At 40.0% G+C, this 21,678-nt stretch overlaps 1 protein-coding gene and 1 long non-coding RNA gene across 3 annotated transcripts in view; one reads left to right on the top strand and one right to left on the bottom strand.

Moving 5' to 3' along the window:
* The window catches only part of LOC145440810 (uncharacterized), a 300,641-nt gene that overhangs the window by 198,811 nt on the left and 80,152 nt on the right, over positions 1-21,678 (bottom strand). The gene's annotated exons all lie outside the window — the stretch shown is intronic.
* Positions 8,933-21,678, top strand: part of LOC145440803 (uncharacterized) — a 94,685-nt gene continuing 81,939 nt past the window's right edge. The window contains exons 1-12 of one of the 2 annotated variants that reach the window (XM_080318553.1): positions 8,933-9,255; positions 9,401-9,584; positions 11,831-11,977; positions 12,043-12,184; positions 12,425-12,573; positions 14,998-15,200; positions 15,646-15,843; positions 16,746-16,963; positions 17,489-17,633; positions 18,059-18,253; positions 19,449-19,631; positions 20,954-21,282. In XM_080318553.1, coding sequence (XP_080174679.1) covers positions 9,108-9,255; positions 9,401-9,584; positions 11,831-11,977; positions 12,043-12,184; positions 12,425-12,573; positions 14,998-15,200; positions 15,646-15,843; positions 16,746-16,963; positions 17,489-17,633; positions 18,059-18,253; positions 19,449-19,631; positions 20,954-21,282 — 2,241 coding nt within the window. In that variant the 5' untranslated portion in view covers positions 8,933-9,107. The remainder of the gene's footprint in view (positions 9,256-9,400; positions 9,585-11,830; positions 11,978-12,042; positions 12,185-12,424; positions 12,574-14,997; positions 15,201-15,645; positions 15,844-16,745; positions 16,964-17,488; positions 17,634-18,058; positions 18,254-19,448; positions 19,632-20,953; positions 21,283-21,678) is intronic. The other variant, XM_080318552.1, reaches the window with a different exon arrangement.

The raw sequence follows: 21,678 nt of genomic DNA, 5'->3' as shown, positions 1-21,678 counted from the left end.
AATGCGGTACACTAAAGGTCAGCCGGTACAATTATAAGCAATACGAGGGTAGGGTTGCATTTCAAACAAAAATCAATTTAAAACAAGAACGTTCAAGAACATGGCCCTTGCTTGAAATATATTTTTGTTGTGTTGTTTTTTGACGCAACTCACGAATTTTCAGTTGTCCAGTGTATCGAGATTGTTCAATGGCTTATTAGGAATTACATTTCAAAAATATATGGTGAATATGGCTCCTTTTAATAAAAAGGTTTCCGGCCCGTCTTGAACGGAACAAAAGTATCTTTGACCAGGACTACATGGTCACGGAGCATTTTACGCTCGACGGTCATCATCATCTGAACACACATTCCGTTCGAGTGATATATAGCTAGCTACGTGCTCTGACTGTTGAACCGCTTCGACAACGATTTGGAGGGATCCAACCATTCCATTTCGTATACTCGGACTATATCCATTACAGGTCGTTCGTAAGCTCATACTACAAGTTTTGTGAAAGTCAAAGGCCATTAATTCCAGAGGTGGCCATAGTAACGAAGTACTTCTACTTTTTCGAAGTACTCAAGTAGTTTTCCTCTACTTCTAGTACTTACTCAAGTAGATCTGATTTTCGCTACTTCTACTTCGTAATATTTTGTGATCTACTAACTTAGTTTTCGCTATTTTCAGTTTGTCAAGTAGAAGTAGTTAAATCCTCCAATCAGGAAGATAGCCTGAGGAATTTCGGGGCTGTTTTCAAGGAGTATCAACAGCTAATTTTCATAAAAGTTGAGTAAAGCCAAGATTCTTCGTCGCGCTTCGCGCTCAGTGGATACGGAGTAACCAGCATGATTTCACGAAAGTATCGGTGAATATAATTTAGGTATAGTGGGTTGGCGTGGTTCCGTCCACACCGCATTGTCGCCCTTCATCCACAAGAAATATTTCATCACAGTATATATGGCTCATCATAACGTTTGAAACTGATGTTTCGCAATCTGGCATTTACTTATCATATCGTAATCTAGCACTCCAGGGCGTGTCCTAATCTGGAAAAGTGGAATCTGACTTTTTTTAGTTTTAGAGCTGTTTTAGCATACCACCTTTGAAACTTTCTGGACTAAAGACATGAACTACATTTTCCGCTTTTAGAAGTAGTATTTATATTTCACTTTCAATTCCTAGTATCACATACTTTGAGTTCTAACTAATATCAGTTCTTTTGTCTAGATAACATTCATGTTTAAGAATAAAAGCAAGTGTAGTAATGCCTTATACTTCCGGAAATAAAGCTACACAATACGGCATCTTTACGATCCACCATATTTTTTATTCACGTTTACTAATCGCGCAAAGTGTTTACACCGTATCCTCTACAACTAATCCGTATTGTTCTTCGACTAAACTACGGGCCTTATAATACGAGGGAGTGCGCCATACCCTGATATTTTCTAAAACGCAGTTCTGTTCGATTGAATAGAGGATTAGTATCGCATTTCCAGATCAATACTATCATTTTCATTCCATGATGCGGACGGGAATGCTTATGCTGTCGAGAATTGAATACCTCCTATGGTATGCATCTATATGAATCAAGCTTGGCACCTTTAGCATAGCTCAATTTGCACCTTTTTACAATCCTTGCGAACGAATTACGATTGTTTTCACAACTACTTACTTACTTACTTGAGTAGATTTAAAGTCAGTCAATTCTACTTCTACTTCAAGTAGTTTTTGGTTTCTTATGGTAGAAGTACTTCTACTACTCGTACTTGAGTAGATTTTTTTGTCGCTACTTCTACTTCTACTTGAGTAGCTGTCATAACTACTTTGACCACCTCTGATTAATTCTACCATCGGCAAACATCTGTTAGATAATCCGATTTGTGCGAATAATTATCGATTTCGCGTCGTTTGGAGGGGTTGTTCACACTTCCATTTGTGTGCCTTGGAATCGACCTTTATCAAAATACACCAACCCAAACTCTGTCAACAAAAGGAGTTCGTGTACCACCTAAAAATAGGACATTGAACGCTCTCTCTTTCATGCTGGTGACGTCATATTTTGTGATACGATTGTTGATATACAATGCTCTTTCCAATTCTCTACTAGTTGCTGACGATTGCCCCTGACGAGTGTCAGTCGAAAATATTCGGGTTTATTTCAATATGAATATACTATTCAATTGTATATTGAGGTTCTGTACCTCCAAGAAGCTCTTTAAACTAGAACCATGATCCCGCTGACTTTTCCTGACATTTATGCTCGCGATTTTGGTGCATATGTAGTAAGCATGTGGGGATGGTCTACTTCTACAATTAGAAACTTTTATACGCAAGTTATATCTAAAGAAATCAGTGATGGCCATGACGATTATCCGCTGGAATGGAGCCGTATACTATATCTCATCGAAATGCGGCTTACTACGAAATCGATGTATATGTGGTCAGGGGTGAACAAGTTTTGAGTAAATGTTAAAAGGGTATACCACGTCGAAACATGTTGAAGAACACTGCTGTATGGTACAATACTGGTTGTATGAGGTGTTGAAACAAACTCACCTCGCTTATTTAATGTGAAATTTCCATGCTATTCCAAGTCAAACTCGCTGAATTGTGATGTAATATAACGTGTAAAAACGCCGAGAAATCTTAGCCGCAGAGGTAAGAGCCTGCTTATTTATAGGACTACGGCTGAGCACGATGATTCGAGTAGGCTACTTGAGTACGAACCAAGTATTAATTGGAATGATTCTAGTAATAATAATAATTCGAGTACTGAGAAATGTTTTTTGGAGTACTGAAATTATACGTTCTTTATTGTTACTCTGCCATTGGCGATACTGACGATCAGGCGCTTTCATTACCTTACGGCAAGCGTCGCAACTCTTAACGAGATTTTCAATGTCGCGATTAATGGAAGGCCATGCGATGTAACGTCGAGCCATCTGCTTCATTTTCGCGATACCCCAATGTCCTTCGTGCAACAATGACAACACTCGTGAGCGAAGTGACTGCGGAATTACTACGCGCTGAAAACCATCAATATTGAGCATGACTATGTCTTCGTGCAGAGAAAGCGAATGTTTGCGAGTCGAAAACCAAGAAAAATCATCAATGTGCGTCTTTGGATTCCAATTACCATGAGTGACAGATAATTTTACTAGTTTCATGGTTTTGTCCTTCAGCGTCGCGTCGCGAATTTCATTGCGAGTTAACGGTAAGCCATCGAATGCCATATTAATAGCGTGAACGATCTCCGCGTTTTCACGAATTTCCAGTTCGTCAAACTCAGGGTCTGGACCCGTTGGTAGGCGAGATAAACCGTCGGCGTTTCCGTGCTGATTAGTCGGTTTATAGCGAAAACTCTGAGAACGTCGTCGAGGGATGGATTGGTTTGTGTTAGGCAATGCCGTCTCACATCCGCGTGCGGCGTCTCTTTAATGATGAGATCGCGCATTAGCTCATCAACGTAGCTCTGATCACAGCCATCCCCTGAGCAATATGCGAAGCTGCAATCCTTGGAGATTCCGCGTAGAGTAGCGATCCAATCAGCATACGATTGTCCCGGCTGCATTTTGCAATTGTAAAATTCGTACCTGGCAGCTTGCACATGAATTGAGTCCTTGAAGTGTGTAGACAACTTCTCAGTCAACGCGTCGAAGGATTGTGCACTGACATCAGCGGCACCAAACAAATTACGTAGGAGCGAGTACGTTTCAGGTCCAACCCATGAGAGTAGACACGCTCTTTTTTTCTCCATGTTGGAAATGCCGTAAACTGCTAGGTGATGGTTGAATCGTTGCAGATATTGGTCCCATTTCTCTTTTGATTTTAGAAACGAATCAAACTTGGGAGCGGTAGCTTCAGATGTTGACACACCGGGACTCGACCTCTGCGTTAATTGCGCCATCTCTGTCATGACTTTTGCCATTGCTTCGTCATGCTTTGCTTGTTGTTGCATCATCATCTCTTGCTGCTTCGCTTGTTGCTTCAAATCTTCTTTGTGCTGTGCCATCTCTTCTTTGTGCTGTGCGCGTTGTTCCGCCATCGCCTGTCTAAGTCATACTGCTGTAAAATATACTGATTCCGTATTGCAACCTCGTCGTATTGAGTTATTGTTCAAACAAGATCAAGAACATAACAGTTACAACGTAATACATGTAGCTGGAACAATGTTACCATAGTCTACCGTGATGATAGGAAAACTAGGACTTGCATCGCCGGAAGGTATCGTAGGCTACTAAGACGCTAATCATGGTCTAGCGCAGGGGTGGGCAAACTACGGCCCGCGGGCCGCATGCGGCCCTCCACACCGTTCTGTGCGGCCTGCGAGAGTCTAAACAAACTGCGTACTAATAATCGAAATAATGCAGGCACTTGATTAAACTTCTCCTTAGCATATTTCACCATGATAATTCTAAAGCAGTGGTTCTTAAACTGGGAAGCGCACCCCCATCCCCCCTTAGGGGCGTGAAAGTATCTGAAGGGGGTGCGAAGCTATAAGCTCGACTGAAATATATTTTGCGCTCCGCGCGATTGTTCATAATTATTGCTCTTTAATTAGTCTGAATTTCATATTTAAAAATCTCTCATCCACAGTCATGAATTTCATATTTAAAAATCTCTCATCCATGTCATGTTTACTAGCATCCTCATTGCGTTTTGTTACATGACGATAAGGGGGGAGGCAAAATCTTTTACCGTCATAAGGGGGGATGGCATGTCTTGAAAAGTTTGAGAACCACTGTTCTAAGGTAAATACTTCCCGTATTATTTTTTATGTTTAATTTCTGGCGCGACAGCCCGATCTCAAGGCCCACGCAGTTTGAAAGTTTGCAACTGTTAAACATCACATGAATCCTAAGCGAGATTGGTATAATTCGGATCACGAGGTTGATTTCAGATTGGCCACTCCAGTTTTAATTATTTCAGTGATGTGCTTATTAAAAACGATTCGCGCGTGTCTTAGGTAGATTCGTTCTCTGTATGCATGGAATTAGGGTATTTGTATTTTATCTACACATAGCAGAAGCGTGTTTGAGGCTGACATGGTTATGATGTTGTCAGCATTGTGTGTCTCGGAACTGAACCAAACGTGGAATTAGTAAATCTATGAGCAGATCGCTTTTCACAGATTTAAATTTCAATCCTGTTCTAAGAATCGGGAAAACCGACTTTCATTTCTATAGTTTTGACATATTGGTTATTGAGGTCGACCAGCCTATGAAATCTCGCCACTGTTTCTGAGGATTGTACGATATCATCAAAGCAATGTTTGGTTTGTTTTAAATAAGCATATATATTATCTCCATGCCGTCACTATATAATCAAATACCAACCATGCGTTTTGGTTCATAATCCCAACTATTATATAGTGCGGCCCGCGAATGGACTCAGATGTCGAATGCGGCCCGCGAGCTCAAAAGTTTGCCCACCCCTGGTCTAGCGTGTCAGGGGCAATCGTAACACTTTGTTACTTTTGCCCCGTTAAAATATCTTTTCAATGCTGAATATCTTTGTTCATATTTTGGTATAACCATTTATCTACTGGAGACCTATCTTGCAACAGCCATAAGTTCAATACCAGAACAGATACTACCTTGCCATACCAATTCTAACATGATCATTTGTCGGAAAGGCCATACAAAAGTAGTGATGTGAATCTTACGGTTCGGTTATTTCCGTGATTCTACCACCCTATCTCGTGTTGACCGACTTTTGGTGTGTCGACCTTCAATGGTCACTTAAAAACTTGCCCATCACTGAATTCTCATTCCCTGACCTTGAGCATGGCCCACCTACATTTTCTCATTTGGTGTGAACAATTTATTTTAATTGCGCAGAACCGAAAAATGCCATTAGCTTTGACGCCACACAATGTTGTGTCCTCGTTTTTCAACACTATCATCGGCCCATTCAACCAAGATATGTTAGCACCTTTGCAGGTGACCGAATTCCCAACCCATTAGGCACGCTGAACAACAGCAGCTTGGTAGAGGAGGCCGAATATGTGTAGGGAGATGATGGAATGAATGTACTTCTCGTACACTTTGAGCTCATGAAGAAGGCACGAATGGTGATACTGCATTCAGATGCCAAAATGCGATGGGGCGTAGCCTGGAAGCGTTCAAACTTCTCTTTCTTTAGTTTAATGCAATAATACAATAGGTGCTCCCGTTTTCGTTGTTCATTTCGTTTGTTTTTAATTATAAATAACACTGTTATAATTGCCCCGCATGGGTGGTACAATTGCCCCTGGGTACGGTGCGATTGTAACATTTGAGCGGCGATTTTCGCGACCCAAAATTTACATGATTGATTTTTGATTGAGTTCCAGTTTTGTTTTTATACTCACTATCGAGTCGATGGCTTCTTTATATAAAACTTTGGAAACGAAATTTCCATGAGAAAAACACGTAATGTTAGAAAATCCAAAAAGTGTTACAATTGTCCCCGGTCTCCCCCTACTCATGATTAGGGATAGTTCGAACACGTTCGATTTTTTTTTAGTTAAAGGGTATTCTACGTATCATGAATGAAACATGAATACTGAATGGCTTGAGATTATTGCTAATTACACGTCGCTACGGTTGTCAAAGAACACCTCTCTGCCGAGTCAATTACGTGTTTAACTGTATATAATTGTAATTGTAGTTGTAATAATTACATGTTTAACAGTAATTGTAATTATATTTGTAATTTGATATTCTTATCATTGAGTAGCCTAATTGTAATTGTAATGTAATTGAAACATGCAAGAGAGTAATTGTAATTGTAATTGAACTGAATTATTGTAATTATACACCACGGTGAAGAGATCAACCCTCAGAATTGCTAGAAATGCAACGAACTAGGTATGGTCGAAAATTTTGAAATAATCTTTGATGCGATGCAGAGCTGGCAGTACAATCTTTGGAGTCGCATAAAGCAGTGGTTCTCAACCTTTTTGTCTTCGCGGAACCCTTTCGGACCGTCACTGACCCGCGCGGACTCCCACAAAGTTTTAGTTCAAATTTAGCTTGATTATCGTGCAATCGTCATCTGTCTTGCGCAAATGATAAATGTAGGCTTAGTGATAAACAGCAACAGGGAGAGAGAGAGTCTTTATTTTCATCCAACCAAAATACATAACACACGGCAGTGATGGTGGTACAGAAAATATGCTTGCACAGTATTCGGTATTAGATAGGAATGATCGATAAGACCGTGAAGGTCATCTAGTCTGATCACACCAGCATCAAACAGGTACACTTGACTCTAAGCAGTCTGGCTGTAAAAAAGGTTACAGTAGTTAAAAAAATAAAAGCAAATGATCAATGAAGCAATGTCTGGGCGAGGTAGGGCAACAGTGTTAGTGTAACGACAAGAGGTGATCAAGTAGGGCTTTTTTGAATCTATGATAAGGCAATTCACGGATGTGTGGTGGTAATGCATTCCAGATGATAGGTCCCGAGTAGTCGATAGATCTCTTAGTTAGGTTGCTATTGGGTGGGGGTAAGTAGATGTTTCCTTTAGACGAGGATCTCGTGTAGTGTAGGCTTACCATATTTCGGAAATGAAAAAAGAGGACACTTTTTCAGAAATTTCAGACAAGCAAAACTGGAGAAGAATTCTCAAAAACAGGTAAATTTCACCCGCTTCACGATCGGTTGACTAAAAAAAAAAAAAAAAAGGTCATCACTTCCGCTCAGAGCTCAAAAACACGTTTTTCACTCCACATAGCTAGGTGAATAACTAAAAAAAAAAAGGTCATCACTTCCGCTCAGAGCTCAAAATCACGTTTTTCACTCCACATTGCCAGGTGGTTGACTAAAAAAAAAAAAAAAAAAAAAAAAAAGGTCTTCTTTTCGCTCAAAGCTGAAATCACCACTTTTCCCTCCGAAATACCCGCCGGAGCTTCACTTCTGCGCTAATTTGCGGCATATCACTCGCAATTTCCTCTAAATCTGACCTAAATTTTCAAAAAAGAGGACAAAATCTCAAAAAAGAGGACAAAAGGGCGTCCTCCGAGGACACTTTCAAAAAAGTCAAAAAAGAGGACAAATCCTCTTAAAAGAGGACGTATGGTAAGCCTAGTGTAGTGGGAGTGGACATTTTTGGCAGGTATGAAAAAGTCAACAAATGACTTTTTCTGAAAATAATCATATTATAGGCCTACATGTAGAAATTGAGCTGACTTCTATTAATTCAAAGTTAATTCTACAATTGCATTTCTTGAAATACGTAGTCTTGCCTTGAAAATTCGCGCGTTCGATAGGATATTACCGAGTGCCGAAAATCCATTTCCACAAATATTGGTGGTGGCGAATGTAATAATAACGCGTAACCCTTCCGACGACACGTTTGGGTATATGATCGCAACAAATATGGCACCAAAATTGACAAACAATTTTTTAATGAACATATGACGTCAAGCCTGGTCATTTCTATCTAGCAGCTTATCTTGAAGTTTTTATGGAAAACTGGTTATATATCACAGGAGAAAATGGATTTTTGTAAATATTTCGAAGTCACCGTGATTGACCTTACTCATCCAACTTTTTTTTCCACAATCCCCAACAAAACATTTCTAAACAGGAAAATGTTTGTATCCGCAGGCTATTGACAATTTCGCAGATAAACTGCGTCTGCACAATGAGACTGCCATTCTGTTGATGTGAGCTCTGGAGTTTTACTAGTAATGAAGCGAAACTGCCTCGTGATTTTCCGAATTAAAAAAAATACAAATTAGTTTATCAACTATTTTGAGGCTTCGCGGACCCCCTGAAAATGCTTCACGGACCCCAGGGGTCCGCGGACATGCGGTTGAGAGCCGCTGGCATAAAAGGTTCATATTTTAACTCTCCACATCATTGAAACTGTTCTGACGTCATAATGATTGACTCGAAGCATAATACTCGACTCAGAATGAAATTAATCAGGTTCTCGGTTTTGCCCAGCCCTAAGTCGGACCGACGGAATGGCGGCCGCGGCGTATCAATGACATGACGAAACCAAACTTTCGCATTTATTGTCCGTTGATGTTCTTTGGTCACATTCTGCGAACCGTTTCGGACTACCCGCGCTAGGCCACAGAAATACAATGTTGTTGACGACTTCCTTCTTTGACTTCCTTATGTTCGTTTATGTTGGGTTTCGAACTAGAAGGTCGTAATGTGGTTTCAACCCCGAGACTCGCTAATGCTAATTATTCAAAATATTTTCCATCAGGACATAATGATATGATTCTCGACACCTGGTATGTCATCTTCGTAGTCTACTTCTGTTTAGTTGGTAAGTTAGCCCGCTAGGACTTATAGATGCGTGCCGTAGGCTAACCTTGGAGGCTTGGACAGTTTGTTAATAAAGCAGTCTAGATAAGTTTTCATGCGTTACTATAGTCTCTCCCAATTGCCATCTCAAACTCTGTTGCGCGCAGATACTTGTGGGAGTGCAGAAGAGCTGAAAAATTACTTTGGAGCAAGACATATCTCAACGACATCATGTCGTGATGACTTTGGAAGTACATACAGGTGTTTATTGGAACAGGCAGTTGGGATGTGTAAGAATCCATCTGTATACAACAAATGTAAACTGACCTGTGGAACATGTGGGGATACAACGTAAGTAGTGTTCACTTGTTCAGCAAATCCTACAATATTGTTGTAGCGTAATATACAATTATACATTCTATATGAGTGGGGGTTATGTTTGTGCTCTGATATAAAATTTGTCAATAAGATTGCAGTTCTAGGGAAGGGCGAGATAGTGTAATTGTGATGCGCCTGGCTTCATGATCGTGATCGGTAGGTCGTGGGTTAGATCCCAGCCGGGTCAGACCAAACACTCGAAAACTGGTATCCGCAGCTATCCTGCTAGAGTAGAGTGCTAGACGCTCAACATCAACGGATAACATGGAGGAGAAAAAAAGGGGTTGCAGACTAGGTGTACCTTTCGGTCGTATCACATCTCCATGATCAAAGCATCTCGATGGTGCAGACGAAAAAGAATATTATATCTGTCTCTCCATAACACTTTCATGCGATCCCTGAAATTCTTCTAAAATTTTCCACAATCCCCTCTTGGTTAATATGCCATGAGCAATGCGGGATAACATTACTTCACAGGCTTGTTGCATTGAGAATCATGCTTGCTATGAGAGTCGTTTCTACTAAGCTAGGGTTACCAATGTCCTTAGGAGGATACGTCCTCCTTTTTCAGGAAATCGGTTTACAGACAGGGTCAACTGAAAACAGCCATGATTGGTGTTAAATCTGTAATTTGGTTTTTTTTTTTTTAGTGTGAACACAACAAAATTTCCACTAACTATTACAAAATCAATATTTTCAATTTCGGTAAACTACGGTAACCTTTATGATTTGATAAAAGTGTCTTCCTTTCCCGACTCCGAAATATGGTAATCCTAACTAAGTTGACCCGAGACTCTTGCATGCTAACATTAGATTACAGATCTATGAAGTTTGCACTGTTCAGTGTTCACTGTGTTCCTATATGTGAGCCTATCTATGTATAAGTTATTTTTGATATCAATAGCAATGTTTCTCTGAATGCACTTGGGATATTTCAAGTCGATGTGGAATTTGCCTTTACCACTGCTTCAACATCTTCTTCACTTACTAGCGTTATTGGTGATCCTTTTTAAGCTGCGAGATAGCGTAAGATAGCGTAATGGTTAAGCGTCCGGCTTCTTGATCGGTAGGTCGTGGGTTCGATTCCCGTCCGGGTCAGACCAAAGACCTGATTAGTAACACTGGTATCCATGGCTTCCCTGCTTGGCGCTCATGCATTACTGGGATAGCATGGAGGGGTGGTGCATGACTTAGAAAGCCGTAAAGGCTATATCCGCACTTCCTTGTCCAGCGGCATATGCACATCATGCACTCATGGTATGCATATGCGCAGATCGTGTGTATGTGTATCATGAGTCGGTCTATATGCCGCAAAAACATCAAGGACAAAAATAAACTACGTCCTTTCCTTTCCTTTCCTTAGCTAACCATTGATTTATTGAGTTATATTTTTTCAATACTCAGCCACTATATTATACACTATAAACTCTTGCGACGCTGTCTATGCCCATATTATGTTCCCTATCGACATTCTTTTAAACATTTCGTGAGGATGCTAAGTAAAGCATGACAAACTAATGCATTGAAACTTTAAGACCAACGGAGGTAGACCAGTTTATAAGTGATTGCTGGGAATGTCTTATTTTATACATTTAGACACAAATAGGGAATCATCGTCTTGATGCAAAATTCATGGTCTATGTTCGAAATATTGCTTGCTAGGCAGCAAATCTCCGCAAATAATGTCGTCACATTTGCTACCCTCTCAAATGTGGCACAAAATTCTTTGATTGAAAACGTTTAGTCAAATAGGATAGCAATGCGACCCGGAACCGAGCATTATAGTTCAATAAAGATATGACCTGAAATAATGAAAAATCCTTTCCTGGTTCAGCTTCTCAATTCATACATATGTCACTATGAATGAATTTCGAGTTATGTATGAAAAATGAAAATTGAAGTATTGATAAGCAAATGTACAAAGCTCTTTTTGATAAAATTCGACTATAATCGACTGTCATACCAGTACTTTTTTACATTCATAAAGCTGATCAATTTGCTTGGTGTTTGGTGGAGCAAGGCCTTCTCAAGCTTGTTGTCGAGTATTCAAGTATTCAATCAGACAGCTATCGCAATACGCCAATTGAACCAATGAACTTTACTGCCAGATTAGTGTATAGTGTCTGCCGAACATGAAATATAGGCACCAGTACAGTAATTGAATTGCTAGGGCCTATACTGATATATCAACATTGCTAACAAATCCATCATTCACATAGTTGGACCGATTGGCAAGAGTGGAGCAAATGCAGTGTTTCTTGCGGTTCCGGTACCAATGTCAGGATGCGGCTGTGCACTGGTCGAAACTGTCCAAGAACAGCCGAGGAACAACTCAAAGGCTGTGAGGTGAAATGTGAATCAGAAAGGTTGTTGGCAAACGAACATACTACGAGATCTTCATTCATAACTGGTCACTATTTCTACGGCGCAGGCCATCGATTTTGAATATCGTCGGTAAAACATATACGGAGAGACGCCTTTACGACGTGACTGACTTTGAGACGGAAGAAAAAGTGTGTGGCACAACAGAATACCAGTGTCCCGACTCTAAGGACTGCATTGAATCTACTCAGGTATATATTCCAATATTGAAATAGAGGCCAGAACACTTTGAAGGGTCCAATTTCACACATTCGTGGTCGTAAGTCGTGGTTCGTAATTGTTCTCTGTTAGTCATGGAAGCTAGTCATTTAATTCTGTTGTTAACAATCACTATTCTAATGCTACTTACTTTATTCGCATACAGTAAAGCAAAATTTGTATTTGTATCAATGACTACCGACTAATTAATTACTTTGACTACCTATACGCAGAGATGTGATGGGGTAAGAGATTGTAATTCTGGGAAAGACGAGATTGATTGTGGGCTGGGATTGCGCTACGATGGATTATTTGGAATTATCAACTGGGAGAAGCATATGTGCGTCGAAGCAAAGGCCTATGATGATCTCACACTGCCAGTGTGAGTACTTTGAGCTTTTATTTCAATCACAACTGGATTTCAATTTGGTTACTAGTTATGATATACCACAATGCTTGTCTCAGTGAAAGTGCCAGAATTCTGTTGAATGATGTGGTAGCTTGAAAAATCCTCACAATTGATTGTTGTTTTCTCTTCCTAATCACTCTAATCTCGTAGATCCCAAAGTGGGTGATATTGTCACCTAGGGGTTGATTTGGAGAGATGAGGGCGAATATAGTGTTGAAGTAGAGGTAGAATACAAGCAAAACTACTTGACTAAGTGGATACCCAGAGGTGGTCAGTAACGAAGTACTTCTACTTTTTCGAAGTACTCAAGTAGTTTTCCTCTACTTCTGGTACATACTCAAGTAGATCTGATTTTTGCTACTTCTACTTCATAATATTTTGTGATCTACTTACTTACTTTTCGCTATTTTGAGTTTGTCAAGTAGAAGTAGTTCAATCTTTCAATCAGGAAGATAGCCTGAGGAATTTCGGGGCTGTATTCACGGAGTATCAACATTTAATTTCCATAAAAGTTGAGTAAAGCCCAGAATTTTCGTCGCGCTTCGCGCGCAGTGGATACGCCGTTACCAGTATGATTTCAGGAAAGTATCGATGAATATAATTTAGGTAGCAGGTTGGCGTGATTCCGTTCACACAGGGATATTTAGAACTAGATAATTAGATATCCCTGAGTTCACACCACATTGTCGCCCTTCGCCCATATAAAATAATTAATCGCAGTATATATGGCTCATCATAACGTTTGAAACTGATGTTTCGCAATCTAACATTTCTTGTCATATCGTAATCTAGCATGTCCATATCGCGTCCTAACCTAGAAAAGTGGACTCTGACATTTTTTGTTAGTTTTAGAGCTGTTTCAGCATACCAACTTTCTGGACTAAAGGCATGAAAAACGTGTTCCACTTTTAGAACTAGTATTTATGTTTCATTTTCAATTCCCAGTATCATTTACTTTGAATTATAATTAATATCAGTTCTTTTGTCTTGATAACATACATGTTGAAGTATAAAAGCAAGTGTAGTAATGCCTTTGATTTCTGGAAATAAAGCTACACAATATGGCATTTTTACGGTCCACCATATTTTTTATTAACATTTACTAATCGCGCAAAGTGTTTACACCCTATCCTATACAACTTCTCCGTATTGCTCTTCGACTAAACTGCAGACCTTATAATATGCGGGATGGCGCCATACCATGCTATTTTCTAAAACGTGTTGTTCGAGAAAACAGGATAAGTATCGCATTTTCATATCAATCCTATCATTTTCATCCCATGATGTGGACGAATGCTTATGCTATCGAAAATTGGATACCTGCTGGCATGCATCAATATGAATCAAGCTCGTCACCTTTCGCATAGCTCAATTTGCACCTTTATACAATCCATGCGGACAAATTAGGATCGTTTTCACTACTACGTACTTGCTTCAGTAGATTTAAAGTCAGTCAATCCTACTTCTATTTCAAGTAGTTTTAGGTTGCTTATGGAAGAGCTACTTCTACTCGTACTTGAGTAGATTTTTTCATAGCTACTTCTACTTCTACTTGAGTAGCTTTCTTGACTACTTTGACCACCTCTGTGTGTACCAGCTAATCGAATACTACAAAAAAGTATTAGGATAACCTTACTAATGACCTCTAGTCTGTAGGAGGGGGGGGGGGCGGTGATAAGGATATATTGAGCTTGATAAGGGGTCGATAAGGGGATGAGTCAAAAAGGTGCACCAATCCATTGGTATCTATATGACAAACATACACAGGTAAAGGGCATTGTACTTGTAAGGGAATATACTGCAATTTGATTGTATCTTTACGTCAATTAAGTTGATACAATAATTTCGCTATCTACAGTTTACTTGAATTTTGATATCAAGGACTCCAACGTCACAGACGCTTGAGGTTATTTCGTCAAAACAGATCTATTATATTTAGTTTGGCTCCTTTTTGATGACATAAAACGAAATGTGGTTGACTATGCAGGGCAGTTGAGCCCTAACCCTACCCCACTGGTAAATACGAGTCTAAAAAGAATGTTAATGTTAAAGTTAAAGATTAAGCCAAACAAACATTTCATCAGATTTTGTTACCTAGAGAAGGTATATGTTCGAAAGAAACCAGAGATGGATGTGCAATTTCCGAATTTTTCTTGAATTTGCAAAATGCTTGAATTTTGATTCATTCTGTCATCCATATCTTTCCTATAGGTCTGTAGGTTTGTCTTAAATTGTTATTTGACAGACTGGGACAAAGAGTACATAATAATCAAAAATTATATCAAACTCAAATTATATACCAAGTATAATCACTTGAATGTGAGTTCCCAAATGGAGTACAAAGTCATGGTATGATTTACAAAATGAATGCAATTCATCTAGCTTTCGCTCTTTCAGGATACATCGCCGCTGCCCTGGGCCTCTCAACGACAAAAAGCCGGAGTTTATGTGGGAATGGCGAACCTACTCCAGCCTGAGGCATGTCAGCTCTAGGCTTTGTTTAAAGGCCAATGCCACTTACTTCAACGGAACCGATGAGCCTGAAATAAAACTGCTGTTAGCCCCATGTGATAATTACGACAGGCAGCAACAATGGAGATGTAAGTACTCTGCAGTAGCTTTGTATATGGCATATAAAAGAGGATGTTTCCATAGATTGTTTGGGAGATGGTAAATAGGACTCGTTGATGCATGTCGAGATTCAGGATTAGGAATTTGTTGCGGAACATTTATCCGATTGTGGTTAACAGCAGTATGTTATCATCAAGGTGTATTACAATCAGCAAAGGATCAAATCTACTACTTTGATACAACGAATTCGTATTTAGTTGGGATTGAACAAAAAATTGCCCATAGAGGTCTTGGTGGCACATGTATTCCGAAAATCAAGCTAATTATTGTTTGTCATTTTCCCACTGAGTTCCATAACTAAAGCTTTCCTTTACAGATCATGTATGGCTTTGATATTGAATCACAAATATATCTTCCATTCCGCGACTGATACTTTCTTTGTTTCTTCAACATTGTCTCTCCTCACCATTTCAGGTTCCGGTTTCAGGATCCAGCTTTCAAATCCGTATTACGCGGTTCCCGGTTGGGATGTGAAAGATATTTTTGTTAAAATCAATGACTCGGCAGGGCCGGAAGAAGCGAATCTTGTCTTTTCTGACGGAAACGACGAGAAGTCCTATTTTTATATGCACGGCACCAACAAACGCCTTAACATATGCGCAAGGATTTACGGTTAGCCATGATTTTCATTGTTCTGTGCTTTGCAGAGATTTTCTTCCAATTCATAGCCAGACGTGTACTGCAGTGTGACTAGTACGTACACTGGCGGAGGTTAAGACAATTGCAATAATGATAAAATTATCTTGACAACAGCGACAATGCTTAGAACATTGTTTACAGACGTAGTCAGCGTTGATACTCATGTAGGAGTAGATGTTATGTTGTAAATTTCAACTCAACGCACCGATTGTAGCGATTGGCAAGAAGTGTCCCAGCTGCTTCAACCGGATGTTGAAGTGAAAGATTTGAAAAGTACTCAAGCTTGTAGCTTCAAAAAGTAGATTTGGTCGAGGCGTTGCGTACTTTTGGCAGTGATTCGATACAATATTCGGAAACCGATTCAGCAATTATTGTGGTGGCTTTTTCAAGCACTTTTCACATGTAAAAGTTATACAAGATTATACAGAAACTACTGTCGACTTTGCAAATTCCAAAGTGTAAATAGTATGTAGTTTTAGCTGTAAAACTTTTAGTAGAAGTTGAAGTACCGTAGTCCAAAAACATAGCTGCTTGAGCACCAGTACTTCGAAAAAGTAGAAGTTCTTTGTTACTGACTACCTCTGATTGCTTACATTGTTGAGCAATACAGCGTATGGCACTACACTAGCAGGAGAGATGTACAATCTACTCTGCTAAAGCAGAAGAAGAAAGGCCAAGAGCAGCCAAAACTTCTTCATGTAGAACAGTGGGTTGGAATTAACCGGGAAATAAAAAAAAAATTCATCATTTCAAAAACACCACGAGATTGTGATACAATGAAGAGATAGGAAGGTGCTGAAGCGACTTGAAGTAGTCTTTGAAATCTGACACCCACTGATCATCTCTGAGAATATGCCCGCTACTCTGCGTTGCAGGTACCGGCACCGCCACCACTTGGAATTGGTGGTCGATGTGCGACAAAACGTGCGGAGGCGGCACGCAAACCAAGAAAAAAGACGGCATATCTCAGTGCGTCGAATGCGACTTGTACGAAAGGAGACGGTGTAACACGCACGCGTGTCCAGTCGATTGCCCGCCCGGATTCGCGTTGCACGTGTCGCCGCGGAATAGAAACGATAAAAATTGCTTCAAAGTGAGGACACCTGGTGTAATGCCGTAATTCAAGGGATATTGTCAGGGTATTTTTGTGACTGATAAAACTATTTAAAGGGGTAAATTGACAGTCAGATATATGATTGGTGGCGCATGGTGGCAATTATATAAATTCTGGAAGAGAATATATTGATTTTAGCTGTAGGCCTACCGCCAGGCTCATTTTGCTTCTCAACGTAGAATAGGGCTCTGAAACTTTTTGAAAAAATAATCAGTCATGTGACGTAACGGTCTGGTGTGAATATTTCAGTGACTTATTGCTGTAAATGCTACACCATACAAGGAAGAAAATTTGTGCGAAATAGCGTATAATAAAAGATTTAACATGTGCCGCCATCATAGTGTTGGGAAATTCAAATTCTTTTTATCCGCTAGTTGTGCAGTATTGGTTGACTTAATTGGTTTCATGATTTCTTTATGTGTTTGTAAAATTCGTAACTTGGTAAAGATTCATTGTAGCCTGTAGATAGTAACACTTGATCCTCTGTCATGTTATAATGGCCAGGTTTACGACGAGCCCAAGACGTTTGCAAACGCGGAGCGGTTTTGCGAAGCAAATAACTGGACGTTGGCTGCCAGCAAGGATGACGACACTAATCGGTTCCTTGTTAATTTGATGCGGGCTGCCGGCGCCAATGATTACTATATCGGTGAGATTGCAACTTTGTAAAAATCGACCTCATAATAGATTTGCCACCATGCTAACGTGTCTCTTGCTGAAGATTTTTGCGCTATCTCTGTATCATAGTAAGTCCTGTTCTGCGTGCTGGAAGGGGTTTCCTATAAGATTTCAAAAGTACCAATTAGATAATTTTCTATCAAATCACTTAAGCACAAATGATACTTGAATAATATTGAAATATACCTGAATATTTTCGGCTGACACTCGTCATGGGTGATCGTCAGCAACTAGTAGAGATTTGGAAAGGACATTGTATATCCCTGATGAGTGTCAGCCATATATGTTTGGGTTTATTGCAATAGGAATATGCTATACAATTGTATATTGAAGTTCTGTACAATCAAGAAGCTCTTCAAGTATCCTACGATGGTGCGCTCATTGTCTGTTTTCTAGGAGTGCATGAAAAAGTCAAAGGGTTTACCGAGGATGATGATGATAACGCGATGATCTACCTTCTGGACGACCAGCCAGTTGGATCGTTCCAACCTTGGCACAAATCAAGTCCAAGTGGTGACAAACACGGTTGTACCGTTGGTTATGGCGTCACATATAGTGGTGCAATGAACGTAACATCAACCGGGCGTGACTGTAAGTAACATGATGGGCATCTTCAGATTACCTTCATTCAATACTATATGATATGCAGATAGTGCACAGTATAATTCAGATCGTGTACCACTAATTTGATTTGTACTGCAATGCATACCACCTCACTCTACAATGACTGACTTGACTAGCGTTTACTGGTATTTAAGAGTTATTAACATCAAGGACAAAATCTAAAACATCTTATTCCTATTCATGTATCCCGGAGTTTCATTTCAACAAAGAATGAAATGAGCTCTGTACCGCCAAGAAGCTGTTCAATTAAAAAACGCTGAATTTTTCATGTAAGCCTTAGAAAGGTCAGTTTGAAAACCACTGGTCTAACAGTAATGGCCGAGTCGTGTAAATGGGATGTTGCTTAAGCCTAGCTATGAAGAATAATCAGGCGTCCATCGACTGCTTGTAATCGCAGTAGAGGTTGATCGCATATCAAGAAAGTGTCGAGCTATTTAAGCACGCCAATGCTGTCCAATATGTGTGACCTATGAATAGAACTAATCGAGAATACACTCAATAGACGATGATGAGAAGTGTATGTGACTCAGGAGCTGACTCAGGTTGGAAATGTGAGGGGTGTATGTCATGAGGGTTGTGGCTTTGGGTGTGGCCAGAGCCAGTCAAAGCAGTCAGCGTTACTTGATACTCAAGCAGAATTAGAAGTAACTCGGCAAGGTAGTGATTTCCAAGACATGTCAAAATAACTTCAAGTGGAAATAGTCTATTTAGGTCTCAAAAGCACTCCAAATAATTCCAAAAAGTTGATTTGGTGGAGAGGCTGCATACTTTTAGTAGGTAATCGACGGTGGCCACTTTTAAAATGAGGAGATTTGTCTCTGTGGCTGACGCAATCTTACAAACGACTAATGCCATCATCGTTGCTTTGATGCGGGGCTATTTGATGTGTTTCTTGTGACAAATTCACTGTTGATAGTGATGAATATTTATACCAAAACTACTTCCTACATTTCACAACATGATGTGATTATAGTAAGTAGTTTTGGGTAAACAACTGTTCAAGTAGAAATAGAATTAATCTAAAAGAAACCACGTGAGCAAGTAATACAAATAGCCAAAATCTCCAGACGAGTTGAGGCAGGCTACTTTGGTACTGTATACCTCTGGATGTGGCTCAGGAAAGGTCACAACTTGAGTATGCATCTCTGTTATGTACTTTCAGGCTACGGCGTTAATCAGTTCTGTCAAAATAGCGACGCGGACATGATGGCCCCCTGGTGCCACGTTCGGTACGGCAGGCGTATTGCAAAGGAAACATGTGACGTGGCCAATTGCATGGATTTTGATGCCGAAGACGATCGGGTCATCAAGCACCGGTACAATTTCAACATCCGTTCGCTGGAAGGTAAGCAGACTACTATCTTTTTAACATCTTTGACGAGTCTTGAGTCTTCTTGTGGGGAGGATTTGAGGTAGGTTGTAATGACTCGAGTCACGTTTTCTTGGTAACTCGACTTGATTCGAGTCATTTTCTTGAGTCAATTTGTGTTTTGATTCAACTTGTATTCGAGTTATTGCGCTTGCTCAAGTCAAATGATTCTAGAACGGTTGGCCAATACAGGCTTTTTATTGTAACTTTGAAGAATAGTGATTACTGTATTATTGTATTTTTTGTATCAATAGCCAACTGGTATTTAAAAAATAGAGCCAGAAACTGTTAAGAGTGAGGAAAATCAGTATATTAGGCCTATGAATCCTAGGCATTTGATCTCACCCAAACGGAGTTGCAAAAAGTGGGTTGAACATGACTTGAGCTCGGACTTGAGTCCCAACACCATAACTCGGACTCGATCCTCTGTACCCTGACTTGAATTAAAAATGACTCAAGTTGGAACTATAAAAGTATGAGCATGATTGACGTGTGACTTGGAACTTTGTCAGTTGGTTACAATTACAACCCACGTTTATCCAGAATATGGTGTCTTACGAAAAAAGAAATACCTGAATGAAAAGAGTATGAAAAAGGCTTACAAAAGCATCTAAAATATAGGCGGCCAAGGATTAAGAGACCGAACTTGGTCCTTTCAGCATCCTATTGTTGTGTGTGTCTTGAATGGATCAGTTACAGAACCGCCAATTGTACCGATTGTATTACAGATCAAGATTGAACACTGTTACATCTGGCGTTATTACTAGCAATATCAGTAGGCTAAGGTGGTTGTTAGATTGATAAACCGCACTTGGTCGCTTCAAGAAACTCCCATCTGTATTACATTGCATTTGATATTGTGCATCGTATGGCGCATTGTATGTCCTGAGAGTCTAAGCCACAGTGTTTTACCCTGTTCATTTGCGAGTCAAACCACGTTGAACTCACTTTTTACCACTCTTTTTGGGTGTTATTTCCTGCCTTGCATTCATAATAACCTAATTCCTTCACTTCACGCAGTTTATGGTCTTATTTTACAACTTCCAGTACTGATAGACAAAATACGAATTCTATGGTAGCTTACTATTATTTGAAGTTGCGACGAAATGCCTGTCTTGGGTTATATGATTTGGTCGAGTCATGCGCGATGACTCGAGTACAAGTCGAGTCAACAGACAAATTGACTCAAATCTAGTCAAGTTATTTTCTATTTTCTATAGTTAAGAAATTGACCCGAGTCAAGTCGAATCATGACTCCAGTCATAAAACCCTGCCGATTATTGTTATTATTTTTTCAGGAGAGGATGGGGGCTGCGTCTCTGTTTTAAGCAGCGACGTTGTCGTAAGCGCGGCCTGCGATTGCAGTGACAGGCGACAAAATTTTCAGTGGCTCTACGGCACGTATCTTATCAACGCGCAGTCTGGAAAATGCTTGTCGCTGTTGTCTTTTCCGCCGGAGCACGGCACTGAGTTGACCGCGACGAAGTGTCCGGCCGGCAACGCACCATTGCGGCAGGGCTGGCATGTCGACGGTGGTATTTTGTCTGTGAGATGGAATGACGTTTCCAGTGATGATAGCAGTGCTGCGCAGGCCTTCACGTTGGAGCATAGTACTGAACGGAAAACGGTATGTCATACTCAGAGTTGGTAACTAATAAGGATGAGCACAATGATGTGAGTTACTTATTGCTACTTATTAGCAAAACTTTGATGCATCAAACTTTAAGTTGTAGGCTAATTATGATGTCTAGGAGGCCAAAGAATTGAAGAAATAAGTAATACGTTCAACCAAATGATATCAGTCAACAATATTCTCTGTCGCTGTAGTTATTATCGTGGTTGCGGGGGTTTGGAGGAAATGATTGAACTGTTCGTGACTGCTGGTAGAGTAGTTGAGGTATGGCTACCCTCGAGTGCGCGGATTCCATGGAAGTAACTTGGTTAAAATCGTTTTACTGAAGAATACATACTGGAGTCACAGTTTTACTGTTGTCTACACTTGTTGGTTTTATTATTGCATGTT

This window comes from Botryllus schlosseri, chromosome 6 (genome assembly GCF_051294905.1).
Source record: "Botryllus schlosseri isolate E-star chromosome 6, Bs_hap1, whole genome shotgun sequence".
NCBI classification, from domain to species: domain Eukaryota; kingdom Metazoa; phylum Chordata; class Ascidiacea; order Stolidobranchia; family Styelidae; genus Botryllus; species Botryllus schlosseri.
This window is presented reverse-complemented; position numbering and strand designations above follow the sequence as displayed.